This window comes from Diabrotica undecimpunctata, chromosome 7 (assembly GCF_040954645.1).
Source record: "Diabrotica undecimpunctata isolate CICGRU chromosome 7, icDiaUnde3, whole genome shotgun sequence".
NCBI classification, from domain to species: Eukaryota; Metazoa; Arthropoda; class Insecta; order Coleoptera; family Chrysomelidae; genus Diabrotica; species Diabrotica undecimpunctata.
This window is the reverse complement of record NC_092809.1, coordinates 134,127,719-134,153,294: the sequence shown is the minus strand read 5'-3', so window position 1 is coordinate 134,153,294 and position 25,576 is coordinate 134,127,719. Positions and strand designations below refer to the sequence as shown.

Genomic DNA, 25,576 nt, shown 5'->3' with positions numbered 1-25,576 from the left:
TTACTTCACTAAAAATTTCAGTAGGTAAAGATTCTTTTGATATTAAATATGTGTCAAGTATTTCGTTCGTCTTCTCTCAGTTTATTTTGTTTTCTTATTTTTAAAAGTGTTTCTGCTTTAAATAGTTTCTTTGTTTTGTTTTTTTCTTTCATCACTTCTAATTTTTCTTTGTGAATTTTTAGCATTTGTGTGTAAAATTCCTTTTTGTCTTCACACATTTTTTGGACAATATTGTTTTTGCTGATTGGTTTCTCTCTTTTTCTTGTAAGTGATTGTGGTGTAGAACTAAGAACATTGGCTTTAACCCTTTCACTGCGGGAACCTTAAAAAATTATGCCTGTCCCATGAGCGTTAAATCCACGAACCGTTATGAGCAGTTGACTAGTTGACACTCCGGCGATTATACTCGTCTGGAGCAGCACACCGTACAGGACCAATACACCAGCAGCACAGTTTTATTTTCAATTTCTAGTTCAGATTTTTTCGGATATCTGATTATGAAATAAGAGTTAACAAAATGACAGACAGTTTTTGTTGATAGTACAGAACAAAATTCGAAAAGAAATAAGAAACCACTTATCATTCTTACAGAGCTATAAAGAGGATGTCAATTTTTGTAAAGCATTTGTATCAAAAGTCTTTTTTTGTATGGTAAATACCAAAACAAGGCACACCACAAAGTGCTAGATGACAGACGGAGTACATATATCTTGATTCTGCGCGTTTTTTAAATTTTTGTCACATACAACGCACCTCTTAGTCGGATTTTTTTTATAGGTTGTCGGTGGAACTACATCAGGAAAATGTCTTTCTGTGAGCCTCAAGTCACATTCAGCCCCACATCTTCTGCCTCCCCCCATGCGGGAAGGTGGAACATGATATTTAGCTATAATTTCTTCTACTAATCTGATTGGGAATTTGGCTACTAGAATATTTTCACCAGTTTTAGCTTTATAAAACTGATAAGAGTTTAATACAGCCAGATCCAACAAATGGAAAAACACCTTCTTTATTTACCAACCATTTAGTGATGTGTCAGGAAAACCATTTAATGGTTTTCCTGACACTTTCTATCGATGAAAGTAGCATATCGCATTTGTCGACTGATCCCATATTATTATGGTGGTTTTTGATAATGTCTCCTGTAAGATAATCTACACATTCCGTATTTTTTAGTTGCGCAGTGTAACAACTAGTGAGCATGCAAACTTCACGCTTATCTTGCCATTTCAGCATGAGAAGTTTATCTGTAAATTGGGCACAACTTCACCACGTTTAAGTTTTCTGTCAATTTTTAGCACAAATTTCCTGTTTGAGTTTACTATTCCACAGGTATTCGTTTTTAGATCGTGAAGGTGTGAGAATAACATAGGACCTGAGTACCAGTTATCTACAAATAGGCTATGCCCCTTGTTCAAGTAAGGCTTCAAAAGTGACATAACAATATCACCAGATTTTCCCAGTTTTCAATTTCATATTCTTTAATATTCGATGTGGCTCCCGTGTCTATGATGAAGTCGAGAACATAGCTGGTTTCACAATTACAAAGGAGAAAATATTTAACTCCAAACTGATGTCTTTTTGAAGGAATGTACTGTTTGAAAAAAAAATTATGCCTTTATATAATAACAGACTTTCATCTATGCAAAGATTCTGAAACGGACTGAAATTTTCTCTAAATTTGGATTTCAAATGATCAACTATAATCCTTATTTTACGTAAACTATCTCTTTTGACAGGCTTTTTATCATTATCAACAAAATGCATCATCCGAAAAATTAGTAGAAAGCGATCTCTTGTCACGAGGTGCCCAAAAATTGGAGTATTCATAAAAGGTTTACTAGTCCAATAATCATTGACATTAGATTTTTTCGTCTGGGGCATCAACAGATTGATTGCTAAAAAGCAGTACATTTCATTTATATTAACTGATTTCCATCATTGTAGACGTGAATTCGCATCAACCTGTTGTCTATTTTCCTGTTCATAGTGCAGTCTCATCTGCAATTTTCTTCATTATTTAGGGCGTGAAAAAGCTTTCAAAAAAATCTACAGCATGTGGCGTATCTAATAAACTATCAATTTTACATCCAGAATTAGTATTAGTATATCAAAAAGGTGTATGACCGGTAAAAAAGGTTTCATCTTTCCAAACAAATGCCACAGCTTCCATAGTTGTTATTAATTGTTCGGCTGGTGTGTTGTTCAATTCATCTCCAGTTTCATTTTCTGCATCATCTTCAGCCTCGTTTTCAGCAACATTTTGTGATTTTTTCACGAGCGTTGATGCTAGAATGAAAGAAATGCTTATATAAAATCAACACAAACACAAAAATATACAACACACGTATTGAAATCAATGTGCAGTACAAAAAGCTTAATAAATATATATTTAGTTTACCTTCTGCATCTTCTTCATCGCTTTTTGGCCATCCATCGTCACTCTCATAATCGTTCTTAAAATCATCTTCAAAATCACTTTCTTCTAGCATACGCGCGAGATCTGCATCAGTAAGGTATTTCCGACTCATTTTCGCGACGGGTAAAACAATACTGATTCGAGTTCAAATTGCAACCAAGCAAATATTTTGTATAGTACCTTATGCGAGCTAACTCGTCTAGAGCAGTCTGAGCGTATATACTGTCGGTGTGCGCGGATAGAGACGGAACGCAAGATTAGACTTGTCTATGAGCAGGTGACGTCATATATCGAATAACAAAGCTTTAGAGTTTACTCGTCAAGAGCAGTCAGCCTATAAGCGAGTATACTCGTCAAGAGCAGTGAAAGGGTTAACTGTTGCTACATCTGCAGGCTTTTTATATATGTGATATGCAAGTATTAGATAACAGCAAATTAGGATTGGCATTTCTTTTTTGCCCAAATATCTCGTCCAGTTCACTATATTCAAACATTTTACGACCTCTTCCTGTTTTTTTACTCTTATTTATATATTATTTGTGATTTCTTTTAATTACTCGCCATCTATTTTCGCAGTGCCATGCATTCAAATTAACATTATGTAAGTCATTTAGTTGTTCTGCTACCTTTGCCCATATTATTTTCATGAATTTCATTTGGAAACTCCCTACTCTATCTCTGTATTTTTTATAAAAATCTATCAATGACAGTGTTGGATTGTGGGTCCAAGATGACTGAAACACTTGTCGATGGGCTTCAGTTTACAATTATAAACTCCTGTAAATCTGAAACAAATGTAGGGGAAGTATGTCTATGATGGCATACCTAACTTTACCTCTCGTTTTTTTTTATTAAAATACATGATCATATTTGTTACAATTTTTTTTTCTAGTTCAGTTGAATGTACCAATTACGCTGGACATATAAAGGTCAAAGGGAATGTGGATTTTTATATTAAAAAATTGAAATATCAGAAATGTAAAGGCACATAAAGAAAACAATAATACAACAATTAAAAAAGTAACACACATTAAAACAATTAAGAACATAAATCACAATAAAATATCTTACATTTTTTATCGACCCCAGCGCATTCAGAGTGACACCAGGATTGTCACTCCTAACATTGAATCCAGCATTCTTTCGACTTTGAGAGGGAATACAGGTCATTACAATACAAGCAAGCGACGTTGGAATCATCATCTTCAAAATTTTCGTTATCGCTCGCGGATTCCTGTTCATTCTCATTATTTCTCTCTATCCCTTCCTTTGCCATTCGGTATAATGTTCGTTTTTCAGGAAAAGTGTCATCCACAGATTTCCGTTCTAATCCACTGCTGGACGTAGCTTTTCCTTTAGGTTCTATCTTCTGTTTTATTTGTCGTTTAACTTTGTTTGCCAGTTTTCTTTGTTCTACATTTTCTTTTTCAACAACATTATCTTTCAATTCTTGAATTTCAGGGGTTAAATTTATTACCCCTGTTTTTCCACGCTTCTTTTGTTTTTTGTGTCTGACTGCGAAACACTTGGAATGGGTGATAAATCTTGGATTGTTATGTGAAGAGTATCCTGTTGAGTATTTTCTAGAAGGACCCGTTGGCAGTCATTAGGTGGGTGATTTTGTCCACTTTCTAGGTTTTCTTCTAGATTATAATCTGGATTGTTTAGATGGATGTTTTGAGTTCGATCTTGATTGCTTTCCATAGGTTTAGCTGTAACCACTGATGGAGCGAACATCCATTCCCCAAAAATATCGGGATTAAAAGGTTGAATCCCTGTTTTGGCAAAGGCGTTTGTAGCATTTTAAGGTAAGCTGTTTTAAGCAACCCAGCAACTTGAAAGTGCGTAACGAGTCTTCCAGGATTTTGTTTTAATTAATTTTTAATCTCTTGGTTATAATAGGTTTGTAGAGGACTTAAAAAGCCCACGTCGAGTGGCTGCACCCGGTGGGAACAGTGTGGTGGAAAGCAGAAAAGTACAATACCATTCTCTTGTGCAACTTGTAATTTTCAGTCCCTTATGACTACTGTGGTCATTTAACAATAATAATATTTTGTTCTCATTCGAAGCTTTGGTATAGTGAATAAAATGTTTAAGCCATTGAATAAAAATGTCTGAAGACATCCACCCTTTCTCTTGGCAAAAAGCAATACTTCCTGGTGGGGCAGCGTCCATTAATTCATTTTTGAACATTTTTCTGGGAAAAATAAATGCAGGTAGTACAAAATTACCAATTGCATTCATTGAACATACAACTGTTAAATGCTGACCTCGTTCCGCACTGCTCAGTGCTCCAACTTGTTTCCGTTCCTTGGTTGCAAACACTTTTTGAGGCCTTGTTTGAACAGTACTAAGACCTGATTCATCAACGTTAAATATATTTTCGGATTGAAAATTTTATGTATCCAAAACTTTTGCTAAAGAGATAAAATATGCTTTAATTTTCTGGTGTTCTCAGTGATATGGTACTATTTCTTTTTAAAAAACCCCTCAACCACTTCCATCCAGCAAGACGAGTCGTTTTGTTGAATTTGTGTTTGATGTTATTTCTCTCAGCAAGTTTGAAAACTAATTGTCTCAAACTTAGCGTTGTGAGACCAAAAAATATTGTTTACATATCAATCACATGAGTAGCTGACTCTTGCTCAAGATGGGGAGGTAGTGTAATTCTTCGGCCACCCAAATCTTCTTTTCTTCCACCGAAGTTGTTTGCAAAACGTCTACGGAGTGTCGTAGCCGGAATATTAAAAGTTAAATGTGTCGATAGCAATTAAAGTAAATTGTATACCCAAGCTTAATCAAGCCATTCAGAGCGATGCTGGGAATATTTATATTCCACTATGCATCAACATCAACTGAATGGCTTGATTAAGCTTGGGTATACAATTTACTTTAATTGCTATCGACACATTTAACTTCATATTTCCTTACTAGAGGTCTCTAGTAGCATACTTTGGTAATTGTTTTTCCTATAATTGCCAGAGTGGTCGGTGCGTTTTGATTTAGTTTGAGTCTTCTTACAAACTCCCTCTGATGACGGGTAGACCCAGAAACACGTGTTAGGGAGTGGTAAGAGACTTAAATTAAATCGAAACGCAACCGTCTTCGAAATATTAAAAGTTTTGGAAGCCAACAGCCATCCCATCTTCTTTTCTTGGGTGTGTTGAATTGCCATATTCATGTTCTCTTCCGACCACTCTTGCCTATGTTTCTTGGTAGACCCCATATTAACAAAGGACCTGCAACAAAACAAAGCCTTTATATCTGATATCAGGAGATATTCGACTGTTTAAGGTATAACTAAATAACGACAATCCATTTTTTAAGGCTTGTACTAAACCTTTAAGGCTATTTCAGATATAAACTTAAATTTAATGTGAAGATTTTGTGCGATTTAAAAGCTCCAAATTTGTTTAAAAAATCCTACAAAATAGTATTGTTTATCTACTTTTACCTTAATATAAGTAAACAAATTGAGTTTTTGAAATTTTTGCAATTATTATTCATTTTCCTTTGATGGCATATAACATGTGCACATGATGGCATACTGTGCCATTATTGGAACACATCTGATATGCCTTCATAGGCAAGTAAGCATCAGATTTAAAGCAGAGCGTTATCTTCTAGCACCACAATGGCCGAAGTTAAAATGCATTGCCTAGTGAAGCTTAATACTAATCAAAATTGCATACTTACTTTGGATATTTTAACTTCAGACGAGAAGCGGCAAAAAACTGTTTATGTTAACGTGCGTTATAATAGTTCAACACTCAACAAATCACACTTTCCGTTACAGACTTATCTGTGGAACTAATAAATGTTTGTAACTTTATGGTTGCAAATAAACACTGTCTATGCGCATGCCTTAGGAGAAAGTAGAAATTCAAATCCGTCGAGGAGTCCGGCAGGGATGCATCTTGTCGCCACTTTTGTTTAATCTCTATAGTGAAGCTATTTGTGAACAAGCACTCGAGGAAGAAGATCTTGGTCTGATAATAAATGGTGAGACGATCAACAATATAAGGTATGCTGACGATACGGTTCTCCTAACGGGAACGCTAGTAGAACTACAACATCTCGTTCAAAGTCTCAATATATACTGTAACAGTTACGGCTTGAAAATTAATTTTAAAAAAACTAAATTTATGGTAATCACGAAGTCAAAGAACATCAGAGCTAATCTTGTAATAGACAATACAACGATTGAGCGTGTGTCCTGTTATAAATATCTAGGTGCTTGTATCACAGACGATACTGATCAAACAAAAGAGATTAGATGTAGAATAGAAATCTCTAGATCAGTCTTTAATAGAATGCGCAAACTTTTTTGCAATCGTGATATTAATATAAAGTTACGAATACGAATGCTGCGGTGTTATGTCTTTTCTACCCTGTTGTATGGAGTAGAGGCTTGGACACTAAAACAGTTGACCACAAAAAACATCGAAGCTTTCGAGATGTGGTGCTATAGGCGCATTCTCAGAATATCATGGATGGACCGCGTCACTAACACGCAAGTACTCCAAACTTTAGACAAAAGATGCGAAATTCTAAATGAGATAAAAACTAGAAAGATGGAATACTTGGGGCACATTGTGAGAGGTGAAAAGTACGAACTTTTAAGAAATATCATGCAGGGCAAAATTAAGGGCAAAAGAAGTGTGGGAAGAAGAAAAATATCGTGGCTTCGTAATCTACGTGAATGGTTCGGGTGTAGTTCGATTGAACTTTTTAGGCGCGCTGCTAACAAAGTCGCAGTGGCCATGATGATTTCCAATCTCCGCTAGGAGTGGCACGAGAAGAAGAAGATGCGCATGCCTATGCAGCCGATATCGTTCAACAGGAAACGATTTACAAATTACACGTGGTATGGCATCAAAGGCAGCATGCCATTATAGGCATATTTCCCCCAACCTTTAAATGCGGTTTAGAAAAATGTGTTTCATTATTTTGTTTAACTTTCGCTTTAGACGAAGGTATTGTTTAAAAAAAAAGTATGTAGTACTTACCTTCCTTACATATATTTTGTTGGGTTAAAAAATTATGAATCTCGATATTAAACAAAAATGTTAGGTTAGGTTAGATTAATTGAAATACGACAATCGGCAAATCGTTGGTGCAGCATAAATTATTTTGACTACTTCACGTCTGCGCAGAGTGCATATTTTACAAACGGTAAACAAACCACTGCAGATATAAACCTATAAATCCTATAATCAAAGAAAAGGTGATATAAATGAATACAGTTTATAAGCGTAAGAACCAGAATAAGAAGATTCTCCGCGTATCTTGTATTAATCCAAATTTATTCTCATTTACTGGAATTTTTTATGAAAGCGACAAACTGACCAAACTTTTTGCGGGAACTCGTTCTGCATAATAATGTTTTGTTTATATTTAAATGGTAAACACTATTAAGTTCATGTTCGTGAAAAAAATTTAAACAACGAACCAACGATGATTACTTCCGTGAACCAGTAGGCCAACTTAAATCAAGTTATAATAAAAAAATTAACGACGTCAGCAATACGTCAGTGATGCTGGTGGAAACCAATTAGCTATAAGGATTAACATTAATAACAATACAGAATTGTTTATTTTTTTTAAATACCGGTTCCGACTTTTTATTATATTGAAGTACGTACTAATATTATGTTCTTATTTTTATTTCATATTAATAGTATAGTATGGATAAATATAGTCTTTTAGTTGATATTAGGTTTTATTCCCTTTCTTGCAATTGTGACAGAACACATTTATTATTAAATTAGACTAGGCGGGATCTGTAGAAATTTAGACCATAATGGACATTTTCCATAGGAAGCTATTTTTTATTTAACAAAATCTGAAAACAATTGAAAATTTCTAATTTTTTGCTAATATTTTCGTTTATAATTCGGAAAATATTGGTCCTAGAGAAAAAATTATAAGAAGTTAAAAGTTTCGTTATTCAATTTTACACAATATTTCGTTAGCTAGAAATTGAAAATTTAATGTTTATTGTTGAAAAAATAGCAATAATTGGAAAAAAAAGTACAAAAAATGAAGTTAATCCTTTAAATGTTTTCGACTTTCTAAACTTGACTTACAAGCTCCATATTCCGCCTAGAAAAACCTTTTAATATGTTTAAAATGTTCTAACAAGATTCTAACAGCGCAACCCGTAGGAATGAGAAGACGGGGTAGACCAAAGCTAAGGTGGATGGACGGGGTAACACAAGATGCCGAGAAGATCGGAGTCGGCAACTGGAAAATGTAAGCGAGGGACAGAATAGAATGGCGTAGAAAGCTTGAGAAGGTCGAGGCCCTCTAAGGGCTGTAGCACCAAGATGATGATGATGATGTTTAAAATGTGTGCTAAATTTTGTTATGATCAGTCGGATAGATTTTTGCATAATAATTTTGCAATCCAGCCTACTGGAAAAAAATCGCAAATTTTCAAATTTCTAGTAAGCAATAAATAAGGCTCTCAAATAGTTGCACATTTTTTTATATATAGAGGAAGGCTCAAAATTTCAAACGCTTTTTGTAAAATTCAAATCGGTTCACTAGGAGAGCCTAGAAAATTTTTTAAAATTTTAAACATTCTTTAGGCTTATAAACAAATTGAATAACTTTACGAGCTTTAAACGTTACAATTTCAAAATTTATACACTTAAAGACTCTTAAAAGATGCTTCTTAAAAAAAAACGATACATTCGGCTTACTGGTTGCCGAGATATTGAAGGTCAAGGTCAGACCTGAAGATTCTTGTCCTTCCAAAAAAAGAAAAAGACTTTAAAAAAAATTATTGAAGATTGAGTCAAATTTTTTTTTCGTTCGCCTTTGTTTTAACAATTTAAATTATTTATTAACAATTTATAAATACATATTTGTTTACTAAAAGTGACAATTTGTTGCATGAAGAAAAAATGCAATTACTTGTTTAACATACAATTGTTTATTGCAAATTTCCCAATTTTGCAATCAAAAATGGTACTTGAAAATATTATATTTGAAATCCTTGTCGTCCGAGACATCGATTCAAAAAAAGAGCAAAATTGGTTAACAAGAAGCCGAGATAATGCAATTTTTAGCGCGCGCTATGATTTTGAACTCACCGATTCACATTTCGAGTGAATGTCCCCCACCACCACCTCTCATGGATTCCGAGCGACATTTTACGCGAAAACGGTTTTTTATTTGTCTTTTTTATGGATGTTGCCATAAAGCGCATTACGTAAAACTTTTCATATAAAAAGTACTTGACAAGACGAGGATATTTGTTTTGAAACGAGCCCTCTATCACTTATAGTTACACTGCAAATATATGCCAACTTTGACCTTCAATATCTCGGCAACCAGTAAGCCGAATGTATTTTTTTTTAAGAAGCGTCTTTTAATGTTCTTTAAGTGTATAAATTTTGAAATTGATATGTTTAAAGCTCGTAAAGTTATTCAATTTGTTTATAAGCCTAATATATATAAAAAATGTTTAAAACTTTAAAAAAATTTCTAGGCTTTCTAGTGAACCGATTTGAATTTTACGAAAAGCGTTTGAAAGTTTGAGCCTTCTTTTATGTGTAAAAAAATTTGCAACTATCTGAGGGCCTTATTTAGGGCTTACTATAAATTTGAAAATTTGCGATTGTTTTCCAGTAGGCTGGGTTGTAAAATTATTATGCAATACCTATCCGACCGATCTTAACAAAATTTATCACACGTTTTAAACATATTAAAAGGTTTTTCTAGGCGGAATATGGAGCTTGTAAGTCAAGTTTGGAAAGTCGAAAACATTTAAAGGATTAACTTCATTTTTTGTACTTTTTTTCCAATTATTGCTATTTTTTCAACAATAAACATTATATTTTCAATTTCTAGCTAACGAAATATTGTGTAAAATTGAATAACGAAACTTTTAACTTCTTATAATTTTTTCTCTAGGATCAATATTTTCCGAATTATAAACGAAAATATTAGCAAACAAATTAGAAATTTTCAATTGTTTTCAGATTTTGTTAAATAAAAAATTTAGCACAGGGTTTGCGACTGGCGCATATCGTGATTATCGATATTGGGCACATCCTGAAGGGATTCCAGCAAAAAAATATCTTCCTATGAAAAATATCCAATCCAAAACAGATCCCGACTAGACTAAATACCTAAACTTTGATAATACGTAGTATTTTCTACTTTTAAGACTTAAACTTGGTGGAATCTTTTTGGTGATGCATATACATTTGTTTATACAGAGTTTCTTATCTTTATCTATTTATAATGTTGGATATTGAACTAATACGTGGTGTCCGTTTGTTATTTGAACCTGCCGCACATAACTTGTTTCTTTTATATTGTAGATAAAGGGGACTTTGATCTGGTAGACCTTTCCAAGAACTAATAATGCCTGAATGTTACAAGATACCCGGAGTTCAATCATTCTTAGATTCAAGTCGTTTGCTCCACCACCGCAAAAGTAACAATATTTTAAGCATTTTATTGAAACAAAACGCCAATATAAGAATAGAAGATGGTTAGGTCCTTTCTCATATTTTATCTAACAATAAAACACTTAAATACTTTTGTTTTTAACACTTCTACAAAATTTATTATAATATATTGTCACTCTTACAAACGATTGCACTTCACGGAAAATATTTCTGCGACGACGGCATTTGGGACATTTATGGCTAAGATAGTGTAATTTATAAAAAAGTACTTGTATAATTGGAAAGAAGCACTTTTAATTATTTTAGATCATTTGTAATGTGAAAGTTTAAATTAGGCTTATTTCAAATGCCTCACATTTGTTGCCAAAAATCAAAACCGAAATTTCATGCCATAAGTTTTGAAGACTGGGCTTTAACAATGAAAATTCCATACCGACCGGTTTATGGAAAAGTGATACATTTTAATGCTCTCATGAAAATCATAAAAAATGTCAAAAATGGCACATTTATTTTTTTAGCACTGTTAGCAAAATACAAAAATTTCATAAGAAAGCTGCACTCTTCACCTTTAAAACGCTTTCAGATTTTTGTCGATAGGACACTCTAATCAAAAGCTATCGAATTTTTATCGTCGAATTGATACAAATTTTCTTTAAAATTGATTTCGCGCGCGTAGCCACCTCACTGCAAGCGATATTTTTGAGAGAACGGTTTATTTTACACAAAAAGTACTAATGAACATTTTTATGCAAAATTATCTCAGCTACGTTTTTTATTTGAAATTTTTTTTCTACCACTCATAGATTTTTGGTAATTCAATTTTCTCCGTTTTTTCCTATAAGAGGCGGGGGTGGTTTTACGGGGAAGCCAGGGGGTAGGGATAGTAAACTTTTTGCATATTGTTAACCCTTTCTTTACCAGCGCAGTATATATATAAGTATGGCAACAACTAGATGGATAGTCCCATCGCCGTATTTATAGGTTCGTCGGTAAAATCGTTTTAAATTCTAGGACAATATACACGCGACACTTTATTTTTTGGTCACATTTTAAACCCACCGTCACATTTATACGGCAGTCTAAGCAAGTCTGTACGTACGCCCAGTACCGTAGTAATTCCTTCATATAAACGTGCTATCAGAACCACCGCCGCAAATATGTGGCATCAGCAAAGAATATCGATGGAGCCCGAGGCAACACGGGTTATTATTCATATTAGCCATATCATAGAATAACCGAACACACATGTGTTCGGTTGTTCTCTGGCCATATTGCTTCAGTTTCAAATGGATACCGGCACCGCCGGTCGGTTATATTGAACAGTGCAACGTGCCAAGCGGTAAGGAAAGTAAATAAAATGGCGTCTAGTTCGAATACGTCGCGGAAGAGAAAACGTGTTAATACTAAAGTTAGTATGTGTGGCCTTGCGGAGGACGATATCGAAAAAATACTAATAGAGTGTCTAGATTCGGATGAAGAACCCTACATTGACAGTGGAAGTGAATTTCAACCTACTAACAGTGAAGCCAGTAGCGAAGGAGATTGATCATATGTTGTGCGGTGAAAACCACAGCGACAGTGAGGATAAGATATGTGAAATGGAGGCCAATGCTATAGATGAACAGAAAGAAGCACAAGCGGTAAGGAATGCTTTACCTGAAAACTTTAGCTTGAACTGGACAAAAGGCAAGTGTATTCCTCAAATACATAATTTTGGCGATAAAACTGCTGGTGCTTGTTTAGACAACACGGAAGTTCCATTGAGTGAATTGGATTATTTTCTATTATTTATGAATGATGAGGTAGTGAATATGATTATAACGCAGACTAATAAATATGCTTTAGAACAGACACGTTTGACAGCAATGACTAAAGAAGATTTCTTTAATTTTATTGCTGTTCTTTTCCTTGCTGCTCCTCGTCGAAAAAACAAACTTGTCGAAAATTGGTCGACAGATGAATTGTGGTATACTCCAATATTTGGAAAAGTTATGTCCAGAAACCGCTTTCAAATCATATAACGCATGTTACATTTTGCAGATAATGACCAACAAATTAGAGGCGACTCTTACCATAAGTTACGAGTAATTTTCGAAAAGATCAAAAATACATTTGTTCAGAGATTTTCGCCATTCCAGAACTTAGTAATTGATGAGAGTTTAATGCCTTGTAAAGGACGACTGCTTTTCAAGCAGTTTATAAAAACCAAACGTCATCGTTTTGGCATTAAACTATTTCTTTTGTGCGACTGTGAGACAGGATACGTTTTAAATTTTATCGTATATACAGGCTCCAAAACGGAAATAGAGCGATAACAGGATCTGGGGATATCAGGGTTAGTTGTAACAACGCTTATGAAGTTTTATTTAGATAAAGGCCACTCTCTATTCACGGATAACTAATATACCTCTCCAACGCTTTCTACCTATTTATTTGAACACAAAACAAATACGTGCGGTACCATTAGTACTAACAGAAAACAAATGCCTGGTTTATCGGGTAAATTAGAAAAAGGTGAAACAAAATCGATGGTTAGCGATAATATGTTAGCCGTTAGATTGAAAGATCGTAGAGACGTTAATATGTTGACAACTTTTTATAAATATCAAATGATAAATGTAAATAAAACAAACAGGAAGACAGGGGAATCTGTTAAGAAACCGAAATGTGTTCACTACAACCAAAATATGGGAGCAGTAGACAGAACGGATATGATGCTAAGTTCCACAGAATGCTTTAGAAAAACATTAATGTGGTACAAGAAACTGTTCTTTCATATGCTTGATCTATGTGTCCTGAACAGTCATGCATTATTCCTTACGCAAAATCCAGGGCAGTTGCCCTTGGCAGATTTCCAATTGAGGCTAACTCGACAGCTGCTTGAAAGGTAATTTTGTGACAGACAATAAATTTATTTTATTTACGAAAATCTTTTGTTACAGTTATAATGTACCGAAAACCATACCCAGGACGTTGAATATATCAAAACATCAGCGTCTGACGGTGCGACATTTTCCGGCTATGGTACCAAATAAAAAAGTTTGAAGATGCATTGTTTATTCACATTCTAAAGGTATGGACGAGCGGTAAAGAAAGGGTTAAGGGTCCCAAAATTAACATTTTCATAATTAGTAGCATTTTCGTCTCTGACGACTAGAGGATACCTAAATTTATTTATTTATAACAAAGCTAAAGCATCTCTGGCATTTAATAATGCGTTTTCTAGATGGCTCTGTTTGATTAACGTCAGATTAAAAAGAATATTGCTTCATTAAAAGCCGAGAAAATACATTTTTTTACGTATACGGATTTTGGCAATTGAAATTCAATTTTCTTCGACATTTGCTTTGGTTTTGACGTTATAAATTTTTGACGTGTAGACAAACTGACGTCCATCTTGACCTCTTAGAGCTATTCTGCTCCCATCTAAAAATAGCAAGTTCTTTCATTCTGCCACATTCCAGTCAACATGATTTTGCTGAAAACACCTCTACGGTGTTGTGGGAGCAGTGGTGGATGGAACGCCCCTCAAATTTCTTTCTGCCAGTTTCCTTCTAATGAATACGTTCACTCACACTAACATTTCTCACATCAAAACGACGCGTACCAGCTTCAGAAGCAGTGAAAAAACGATTTCTCAACACATTGCTGACAATAAATCGGTTATGTTAAATTGGAGTGCATAGATGTAGGTCTTGACATAGCAGGGCGTGTATGAACCTGTCTCTCGAAATTGTCTGATAGTATTCAGAATCAGTTAAAGCCATTGCCCTAGCTGTATCAGTTGCACAGAGTGGCATTTTTTATAGTCACAAACAATAATTAAACCCTAAAATCTCAAATTAAACAATATTTGCAAACTATGGCATAAAATAGCAGGAAATGTTAACATGGTAACAAAATTGCAACGGTTAATGTCATAATTAATGTAAAAAAACAGGTGCCGCATGATAGAGGTGGGCGGTTAATTGTGCCGTGTATTTTATCCTGTTTATTTTAATTGCTAGACATACTTTTGTTTATAATAACTATTTTACTTTTAGATCATTAAAGATGAAGCACAAATATGGGCTTGCTTTTCTACTAATTTGGCTGCCAATGATACTGAGTATAAGAATACCTCCCAATCCCTGCCCTAATTTCTTTCGGTACTACAAAGATCCACAAGGAAGAATATACGGAGAAGCGCAACTGCCATACGACAGAGCCACGTTGTTAGTATTTAGTGTAAACGCATCTTTCTTGGGAAATTTTAAACAACCGGTAAGTATTTTTGATTTTTTCTTCTTATATGGTTATTGAAGCATATTTTAATTCTTGTTCAACGTTGCTTCTTATTCTGCTCATTGCTTTTTGTCGCTTATTTTCAATCTTTAAGTATGTTAGATTTAAATGTATAAATGTGCAATAAGTGCAAAAAAACTAAACAAACAGCTACTTACTTCTTTATTGACAGCGTAAAGGGACAATATTATTGCAAAAGAAAGAGATAAAGAAGAAGCTGAAAAGGAGAAAAAATAAAAAGCAAGAAAACCAAATAAAGGTGAAGAAAAACATTACTGGGATCGAGAAACATAAGTGGAATAAATGAAGAGGGATCGCTGCGGCATTAGGTAAAAAATGTAAGAAATACAAATTAGTTTCAGTAACGCTCCAAGAGTTGAAACAACACAGCATTTAAATACACAATAATCGTATTTAAAGGTATTTCAGGAAGAATCTGTTACATAAGATTAGCAAAAAACGGGTTAGTTAGTCCAGTGGGACTACCGGTTCAGTCCAGTGTATAGAAGTTATACTTCTATACACGCGTTCGTCGTTACAAATTTATATGGGAATCAATCTGCACAATCATTACATATGTAATGCTATAGGTAAGAGAGTGCAGAAAGAGAAAAAGAATTAGGTATACAGGTATATGGTGCATCGTTTGGTGTATATAAACATTTGACCTATAATAGGAGTATAGTAAGTAAATGAAGGATTCAATCAATATTTTAATGAAAATATATATTTTTATTTTCATATATGTATAAAAGGAGTTGAATGCAAAAAAAATTTTTTACACATACTCTGCAGTAAAATTCATTGTTAATTTTGTTATTAATATAAAAATACAATACAATACACTGCCACATAATCCAATATTATAATACAATACAAATTAAAATGCAATATTCATAAGTATTTAAAAATGACAATATACATTACTTACGCATATGTTTAATTTACCATGATAATAATATTAATAAAAAAATAATAATATTAATTAATATTAATTATGTTTACAAAAGAAACATTTTTATTCTCGAGAGAGAAAGAGAGAGAAAATATATCTTCTGTCTCTCTCTGACCTATATCTTACATACATGTAATGATTTTGCCGATTCACTCAATATATACAAATACACACAAATTTCCAACGTCGAACGCGCGTATAGTACAATCAAAAACGAAATAAGACCAACAACTCGGATTATGTTGTAAATTTTCATTTTATTTTAAAATTTAGCATTTTTGCGTATATTAGATATATTTAATAAACATAAGGTGGGGTTTTTAAATATTTAAAAAATAAAAAAGGGAATTCATATTGGATTCGAACTCACATACACTATCGTATGAACCAAACACGTAAAATATTTGTCAATTAGACATGACACAAACGTATTTCAATATTGGCAGTTCTCGGTCATACAGTGATTTATTGAGATTATTATTTTGAAATACAAAAGACTAAAATAATTATAAACATTTAATAAATAATACAAACCATATCACATAAATAATAATATTAATAAATATTATATATATATATATATATATATATATATATATATATATATATATATATATATATATATATATATATATATATATAATATATATAATATTAAATATATATACAAAATGAATATTTTTATTCTCGAGAGATGAAGAGAGAGAAAATATTTCTTCTGTCTCTCTCTTACTCATTATCTTACATATGTAATGATTTCACCGATTCACTCCCGTACAAATTTTCAACGTGGAGCGCGCGTATGTATAAAAGTATAACTTCAAAAGTTTTAAAAAATAATTATATGGAACTTCCATGCATAAACGGAAGCTAAAAGATGCTAAATTCAATAAAATATTTAAAATCTGACCTTAAGCCTATGATACCCAAATGCAAATATAACCAAAAAACAATATCGTGACCCACGGTTCGTAGACTTACTACGTTTGCCTCTTCCGACTAGGGTGGGGATGCTTGAGTTACGTCATCAGAGTACATAAGAATACAAAACCCATTTATTCGCGATTGAAACTGAATGTAGAGGGCAGGTTCGATTGCAGTGTTGATTGGTTGAAGGGAAAGAATTACGTCACGAGAGTACAGTTTCGGGCTTAATCTTCATTGCTTAGGCGGAAGAGGCAACCGTAGTAAGTCTACGAACCGTGATCGTGACCAAACTGGTAAAGTAGCGAATGTGCAAAATTGACGTATCTGAGCTAATAGACTAAACAGCTGTGGCTTGTCAAGATGTATATTCCAGTAAAACAGCGAATGTGCAGTTCCAATATTTACGTCATTGTTGACTATTTTTAGTTTAACGAATCTACACCTACTTTACTATTCACAACGCTAAACAGTCGAATATGAATATTCGATAAGTAAACAAGCGAATGTGCCACATTCGCACTTTTACCAGAGTGTATTACAACCATTACAGATCGTCAAAATAACGAAAGTGGCATAATATTTTGGAATTTTGATTGGAATTGGAACTTACATGGTAAAGTGAGACTTCTCAATCTCAGTACTGTAACTATAATCTTGTGGTAAGTTAAATAATTTATTTATTATTTAAGTTATACTTCTATACGCGCGCTCCACGTTGGAAATTTGTATGGGAGTGAATCTGTGAAATCATTACATATGTAAGATAATGAGTAAGAGAGAGACAGAAGATATATTTTCTCTCTCTTCCTCTCTCGAATATAAAAATGTTCTTTTTGTATATATAATTTAATATTTTATATTATATAAAGATATATATACATGTAATATTATATATATATATATATATATATATATATATATAATAAAATATTTATTAATATTATTATTTATGTGATATGTTTTGTATTATTTATTAAATGTTCATAATTATATTAGTCTTTTGTATTTCAAAATAATAATCTCAATAAATCACTGTATGATCCATAACTGTCAATTTTGAAATACGTTTGTGTCATGTCCCCGATTCCTAGTCGGGGAGGACTTTTTTATTAATATTATTACATGGTAAATTAAACATATATGCGTAAGTAGAAAAGTTATGTATATTATTGTCATTTTTAAATACTTATGAATATTGCATTTTAATTTGTATTATATTATTATATTATTAACAAAATAAACAATGAATTTTACTGTAGAGTATGTGTAAAAAAATTTTTGCATTCAACTCCTTTCATACATATATGAAAATAAACATATATTTTCATCAAAATATTGATTCAATCCTTCATTTACTATACTCCTATATACAAGGTAAGTATGCTAATGCAGAACACATTCTTAAATGAAGTCTGACGTTTTCGTCGTTAATGTATTGTGTTGTCAGTCTGATCGACTGAATGTTCCTCCAAAGCGACTGATTAAAACGGTAGTTGCATCCATGCAGTCTAACATCTGGGAAAACAGTTGTGAGAGTTTGAATAACAGCATCTTCAAAATCAATTGTCACGATTATTAGTTTCCATCCGCCTAGTTTTTTTTGTCAGTATTGTAAACAGCCTTCTAAAGGTTTTCATTTTTTTGTTTGGTAGAAGCGCAACACAGGAACAATTCTTGTTTCATCGTCAGTGCTGCCCATATCAACATGCATAGTATATATTTGTGTAAACTGTTTGGAGCAGCTCTTAAATGTACCGTCCACAAAAAAACGTTTCCTTTGCTTTCGAAGTCGAAAAACATAAAATTCTTTAAAAGAGGTTAGTCTTTGTATGTGGGTATATTTTATTTTATAAAAACCCTTAAAAGGGCAACATTACAAGCACGAACGTTTTCGGAACAACTGTTCCATCATCAGGTTAAAATGCAGGTTAACATGCCTGAGCCACCAAAATATTTGGGTAAAAACCCTTTAAAATGAAAAATGTTACCAAAGATTGTACATGATGTTTATAATATTATATGATGTTTAATATTTTAATTAGATTTTACTTCAGGTAACATACACCCATGCTTAAGTAAGTTCCAGTGTCCGGAGAGTAAACCTCTTCAAACGGACTCCGGTTGGCAACTGATTGATCAATACAGCCAGCTACATTAATTATTTTCCTTGTGGATTTTGATAAAATTCTTTCTCCTTCTTCATTGTCGTCAAAACACAAAAAACTCCGACCATTTTCTAATGTCAACATTTCCAGTGGAATATCTATTTCAATAGACGACGCTGGTTCTGGTTCGACACCAGTTTGTAAATGTCTTGAACGACAAAGTGTAGACTTACGTGAGGTATACAAATGAATTTCACTCACAAAATCGAGTCCTTTTGTAAATAGTTTTTCGAACTCTTTCCTGTAAATGTCTGGGGTTGGAGTGTCTTCTTCTCGAGCTTTCTTTTTTGAAATGTACGTAGCCTTTTTTACTTCTAAAAGAGCTACATCGGGGACACAGGTGTGTTGGTTGACTTTCGAGTAATTCCGTCAGTTTTGTCTTCATTCTCTCTTTACAGTTGTGGTGACGTTCTTTTACACATACCTAAGTTACAACATCTTCCTTGTTCTTCCTATATTTTCGATACTGATATCCAGCGTGAAGAGCAGAAGGTTTTCCCTAGGTGGTTTCAATCACTTCAAAATTTTCCATTATTAAAAGTTATTACGACTGCATTAAACAATCTCTCAAACTAACAATATACAAATAATAAAATAATATGCATTTGTTTTTATATTTAGATTTTGGTAATTCTCCCCCCAACTCATGAATGTGTTGCTTGTGTGAGTCCATTTTAAAAGAGGTAAAAAAGAAATAAATTAGACTTACTCACAATCAGTTTAATTTTACTACCAAAGACGACCGGTTTCGCTTTCTAAAATTTGCAAAGCATCATCAGGTCAGTGGTACAAAGTAAATTAAATGCTGAAATTATAAAAAGCCCATATTAGGGTGCTGTCTTATAAGGATATAGATCAAAAAAGTTATAGATCAAAAAAAGGTTTTAGTAATTATGCCAATATTACATGTCATGCCAATATGCATAAATTGCATTAGCAGACAGAGTAACAACCCACAAATTGGTAAGAGAAAAAATCTGTTGAATTGTAATAAATTAGAAATAAACAAAATACTACTTACATTCCGCTACAAGAGTTATTATATAGTGATTGGTGATTCATAGTTCAAACTATCCCTTATTACTGATAATGAGTAATCTTCGGTCAATGTTGTAACTGTCTAACCACTTAGGAGGAAGTTTCTTGAGGGGAGGGATGTTAACAGATGATATAGGACATATTTTCACACATAACATAACACACATTTCAAAATATATCTCTTCAATAAATATAAATAACTTTAATAATTTAAATAATATAAAACATCACATTTTCTTTCAACAAACAATAACATATACCTTACTTCTATATCATCTGTTAACATCCCTCCCCCCAAGAAACTTCCTCCTAAGTTATTAGACAGTTACAACATTGACCGAAGGTCACTCATTATCAGTAATAAGGGATAGTTTGAACTATGAATCACCAATCACTATATAATAACTCTTGTACCTTAATGTAAGTAGTATTTTGTTTATTTCTAATTTATTACAATTCAACAGATTTTTTCTCTTACCAATTTGTGGGTCGTTACTCTGTCTGCTAATGCAATTTATGCATATTGATTAACACAGACATGTAATATTGGCATAATTACTAAAACCTTTTTTGATCTATATCCTTATAAGACAGCACCCTAATATGGGCTTTTTATAATTTCAGCATTTAATTTACTTTGTACCACTGACCTGATGATGCTATGCAAATTTAAATTTTAGAAAGCGAAACCGGTCGTCTTGGGCAGTAAAATTAAACTGATTGTGAGTAAGACTAATTTATTTCTTTTTTTACCTCTCCCCCCCAACCTTTATAATTAGGCAAATACAAACTTTCCAAAAATCCGTAATGAGGGGATTATTGTGGTTTAGTCATTACTGTTTTCATTACGTATTGTTCGAAATATAAATAAGCGGATTAAAATATTTCAATAGGATCGACCGGGCCTGCTAATAACTCAGGTGGTTACTAATTTACGACCTTCTTAGATTTCTAGCTTTTAAGTAAAATGTCTGATCGCAAGTGCAACGTTACCTGCCAAAATATTTTCGATTGACCGCTTTTGCAACGAAATTTACCTTGACCGCATATGCAACGACCACATTTGGACATATTTCATTTTAACTCTATGTAAGAGGAAGACAGAAAAATAAAAAATAGCAATAAAAATTTTACTTAGCAGCAGCTGCTGATGTTTATATAAACAATTGGATTTTATTAATGAGATGGTGTAGGTAGTTTTTTTTTTAACTTCAGCACTAAATCAAATATCTTCGGCGAAATATTATCATCTTATCGAACTTCTCATTTTATATTTATTTTATTTGCTCTAGTTTATTAATAAATCTCAACATGTAATGTAGCGTTTTAATGTTTATAACTATATTATTAATAAATAAAAACCTAAAAAGACGTATTTTTCTAATTATATGTTTTTCAAAAGTGCATTAATTACTATTAATTATTTAATTTTTTAATTCAATGAATCATCGGTTTTTTCCATCGCCAAGTTTTGTGTCTCGCAGATAGAATTTATTAATTGGTATTGCAAAATTCTTTTAGTCATATTACGGAAAACACTTTTTCAGAATGAGAAACACAAGAAATAAATATTTTTCCGTAGAATTCACAAATCTTTAAATTGTTTTCTCCGATTATATTTTATTGATGTTATTCTGATTCGAATTCATTAATACACGGACTGGTATTTATAGGTAACCACAATTTGGTAAAACCGCAATGATATGTCTAACCCATTCATGCCCAGAACTATTAGTCACAAAATTAACAAATATATATGTTTAAAAAATGAAAAACTTCAATTTTTTTTTATAATTGGCTATTGCGAAAACGAATAACTGGGCAGTTGGGATGTAATTTTTTTAAATACGTTGTTTGGCATGTTTTATTAAATTATCTAAAAGAGTTTTAAATAAACTGGCATTAAAATAATACAAAAATAATATATATTATATAATATAAAATATTTATATTATATAATATAATATAAATAAAAAAATTTTTCATATTAGGCACCTTACATTTAATACACTTTTTATTGGTTGTTGAGTAACAAAGGACACATCGGGATCGTTTTTCTTGGGTAGAAATAAGATGGCAGATGTTGTCGAATCAAACATCTTATGTAATGTTGTTTATGGAAGATTGGGATGGACCAGGTCTTCTAGGAGGATTTCTGAATATCGTCAACAAGGCTTTGGCTATATTTCGACGAGACTGCAGCAAATCGATTTCGAGTTATCCAGTACTTTTCACCTTTCTCGTAGTACAAATTTTTGTAAATTCCGCGTATGGATTTTTTAAACATTTCATTAAAAGGACCATTTTCTGTTCTATTTAATCGTACTGTTTCTACTAACCTATTCCTTTTGATGTATCAATTAGTTTTATAGAGATGAAATAATTATTAGCATATAAGCAATGAGGCATAACCCTATCGCATTGAATTTTAGGAATAAGTTGAGCAACTGCAATATTATTCCACCTCCACCTAATTCTTCTTTTATTCATTCGATTTTCCCTTGGTTCCTTGATAAATATTGAAATCTATGAGGTAACCACATTTCTGATTCCAATACCATGATTTATACCCAAAGCGTATGGGCTTGCCTTTGATATGTTGTTTTATACCATGACGCCTCATGGTATGAAACAACGTATCATTGCCTCATTCACGCTAGATTCGGTTTCAAGGTACAAAAGTTTCAAGTACAAAAGGTTTGAAGACTTTCAAGGTACAGAGAAATTTTTTATGTTTTGTCGGAACGATCTATGTTTAGGTTATCGTTAAAATGAAGGAACCATATAGGTTTCAGATCGTTTACGACGCACGTTGTTTGAAATCATTATATTTTTGACGTCATCAAACTCTTCCCAGTACATGCGTCTTTTTGGATTCGTACTGTACCCACAAACTAGTAAAAACCCTATAAAGGCTTTTAACTCGTCTATTCTAAATTATAAAGTAGTATCTTTTTGAGGAGCATAACGAACTGTCTCCTTTACAATATTTGTTAAAAGTTCTTTATTAAAAAAAAATCAAAGATCTGTAAAGGAGTGAGTGGTAGTGAATAAAATGAAGTTCCATTGAGTTTTTTTATTTTCAATATCCAAATAAAGGGAGAATAATCAAAGAGAGGAAAATGCAATACTTGGGTCATGTGCTGAGAGGCGAAAGATATGAATTACTTCAAGTTATACTGGAAGGAAAAGTACAGGGCAAAAGATCAGTAGGAAGACGCCAGAACTCGTGGCTGAAAGACCTGAGGAGATGGTTCGACCGCTCATCCGCAGAGATCTTTCGCGCAGCAGTTTCCAAAACTACAATTGCCATTTGGATCGCCAACCTTCGAAAGGAGACGGCGCAATGAGAAGAAGAAATAAAGGGAATTTTCATCTGATAAATCTCCCTGAATCCATTTGCGTGGTAGGAGAGTTACACTTTTTGCACAAATCTCAGTAGATGCCACTATCTTGGCATCAATTGAGGTTCGTGCCTTGAATTTCTTCATTTTTTGTCTCCATTTCTGTCTCCATCTCAATCTCTTTCGTATCTTCTTCTTCCTGAACTTGTTTTACACTTTGAAGATCTGTTATTTTTTCATGTAGATTTATATTTTCTTCGTCGATCCTTCTTTCTTCTTCTTAATGAATTACAGCTTCTAATTGCGCATCCAACATATTTTTGTTTAGCTTGTTGAATGTTCCTCCACAGTCTTCATTTCCACTATATTCATTAGTCAATTCAGTGGGGTCAGGAGGTGCTAGGAAAATATCTGACTGGAAGCCGACTTCAGAAAGTTCGATTCTTCCAGCATGGACATAATTTTATGAGCCGTTGATTTGTAAAAAAATTTTACATGACGACTATTATACTAGTACGACCGAAACTGGTCCAGCCAAGTTGATGTGACATCTTATTTTCACTTAGAACAAAAATTATTTTATGTACTAATAATATGCCTTGTGCTCAGTGTTGCGAAAACGCAACACTGATAATTGGGCAGTCGTACCAACTAGCACAGAAAAAATAATAGCACTTACTTGATAGATATATCTTTTCAATTATTTACCAATACGTTGCTACCAAAAACCAAATTTTTATCTAGTTAATTTATACACGAACGAAATAGGAAAGTGTTGTGAAATAAATCTGAACTTTGACTACCCGAATAAGTCATATCATCATCCAAAGATGACGCCATAGTGGGCTACGTCAACTGTTGCGAAAACGCAACACTGGGCACTAATGGGCTTATTTTAGTTTGTGGTTAGATGTCTCACCTACAAGTAATATGTCGCAATATTTGTAAATTTATAATGTTCTTTAAAATAGCATCTTCTTGATGAATGTTCATTAGCCATGGCTATAGCGAATACTGTGTAATAGCTATTATTAGCAATATTTATACTGGATTGTCGTTGTTAAAAATTTAGTGTCTTGTCAATTCACTATCGATCGTTGTGTGCATAATTCTTTGCCACCTTCGCGCAATTTTCGCATTGGCCTAGTATTATGATTTGCTTACATTCTTTTGATGTGGGTTTTCATGAAGTTTCCCTAATAGCTCAAGTCAGAGAAGCATGGAGTATTACGATCAGACCAATCTAGATATAATATCCCCATTCTCTTCTTTAGAGTCAACAAACAGAAAAATTTGAAGAATATGTTTGTTTGTTTGTACTCTGAGTTTAAAATTTTGGAACTTTATCTGTTTTTATGATGTTAATATATTAAAGTCATATTTATTCTTATTTGTTCAATTTAATTGTTTTTTTTTATAGAAACTAAGACTGGAAAGAGTAACTGAACTACATGAACTTAACGATGGTACGTCTACTGTTATATACAACATATTTTTCCCATTTCCCGACGTTATTCCTAAAATTACTGGAATCACATATAACGATAGAATGTACTGTAGTGGTCCTGCTGAACCAGGTAAGTCTTTTAAAAACTACATCATATTTTGGATGTTGCATTCTTCTCTCATTTATTTAAATAAGTACCTTTATCTAGATCTTCTCTTTACGAAATCTTCATTTACTCTACTTTTTTAAATCGATGTTAAGTGCATTATTCGAATCACCTCATGCCCAGCAGAACACGTGATGTCTAAATAATCATAACACTTTACATATACAATGTGTAATACAATATATTTTCATTTAATCCACAATCATGACCTAGTTAAGTCTTTTTATTCTCGTAACAAAGGTTGGCAATCACTTATTTAAGCGCTTTCCTATCTTTCCCAACGTAAAATATCTGTTCTGCACTGATCTTGTAAAAAACATTTATTACAGATCAGACCTTAGTCTAGAGCTCAGAATCCAAATGACCAGATGTTACGTTTCATCTATTTTGTAAAATTAATGCATG

At 32.9% G+C, this 25,576-nt stretch overlaps 1 protein-coding gene across 2 annotated transcripts in view; it reads left to right on the top strand.

The window, feature by feature from the left end:
• Positions 1–25,576, top strand: part of LOC140445867 (uncharacterized) — a 73,312-nt gene that overhangs the window by 5,341 nt on the left and 42,395 nt on the right. The window contains exons 1-3 of one of the 2 annotated variants that reach the window (XM_072538266.1): positions 13,791–13,918; positions 14,889–15,108; positions 24,979–25,135. In XM_072538266.1, coding sequence (XP_072394367.1) covers positions 14,899–15,108; positions 24,979–25,135 — 367 coding nt within the window. In that variant the 5' untranslated portion in view covers positions 13,791–13,918; positions 14,889–14,898. Of the gene's footprint in view, positions 1–13,790; positions 13,919–14,888; positions 15,109–24,978; positions 25,136–25,576 lie in introns of those variants that run through there. The other variant, XM_072538265.1, reaches the window with a different exon arrangement.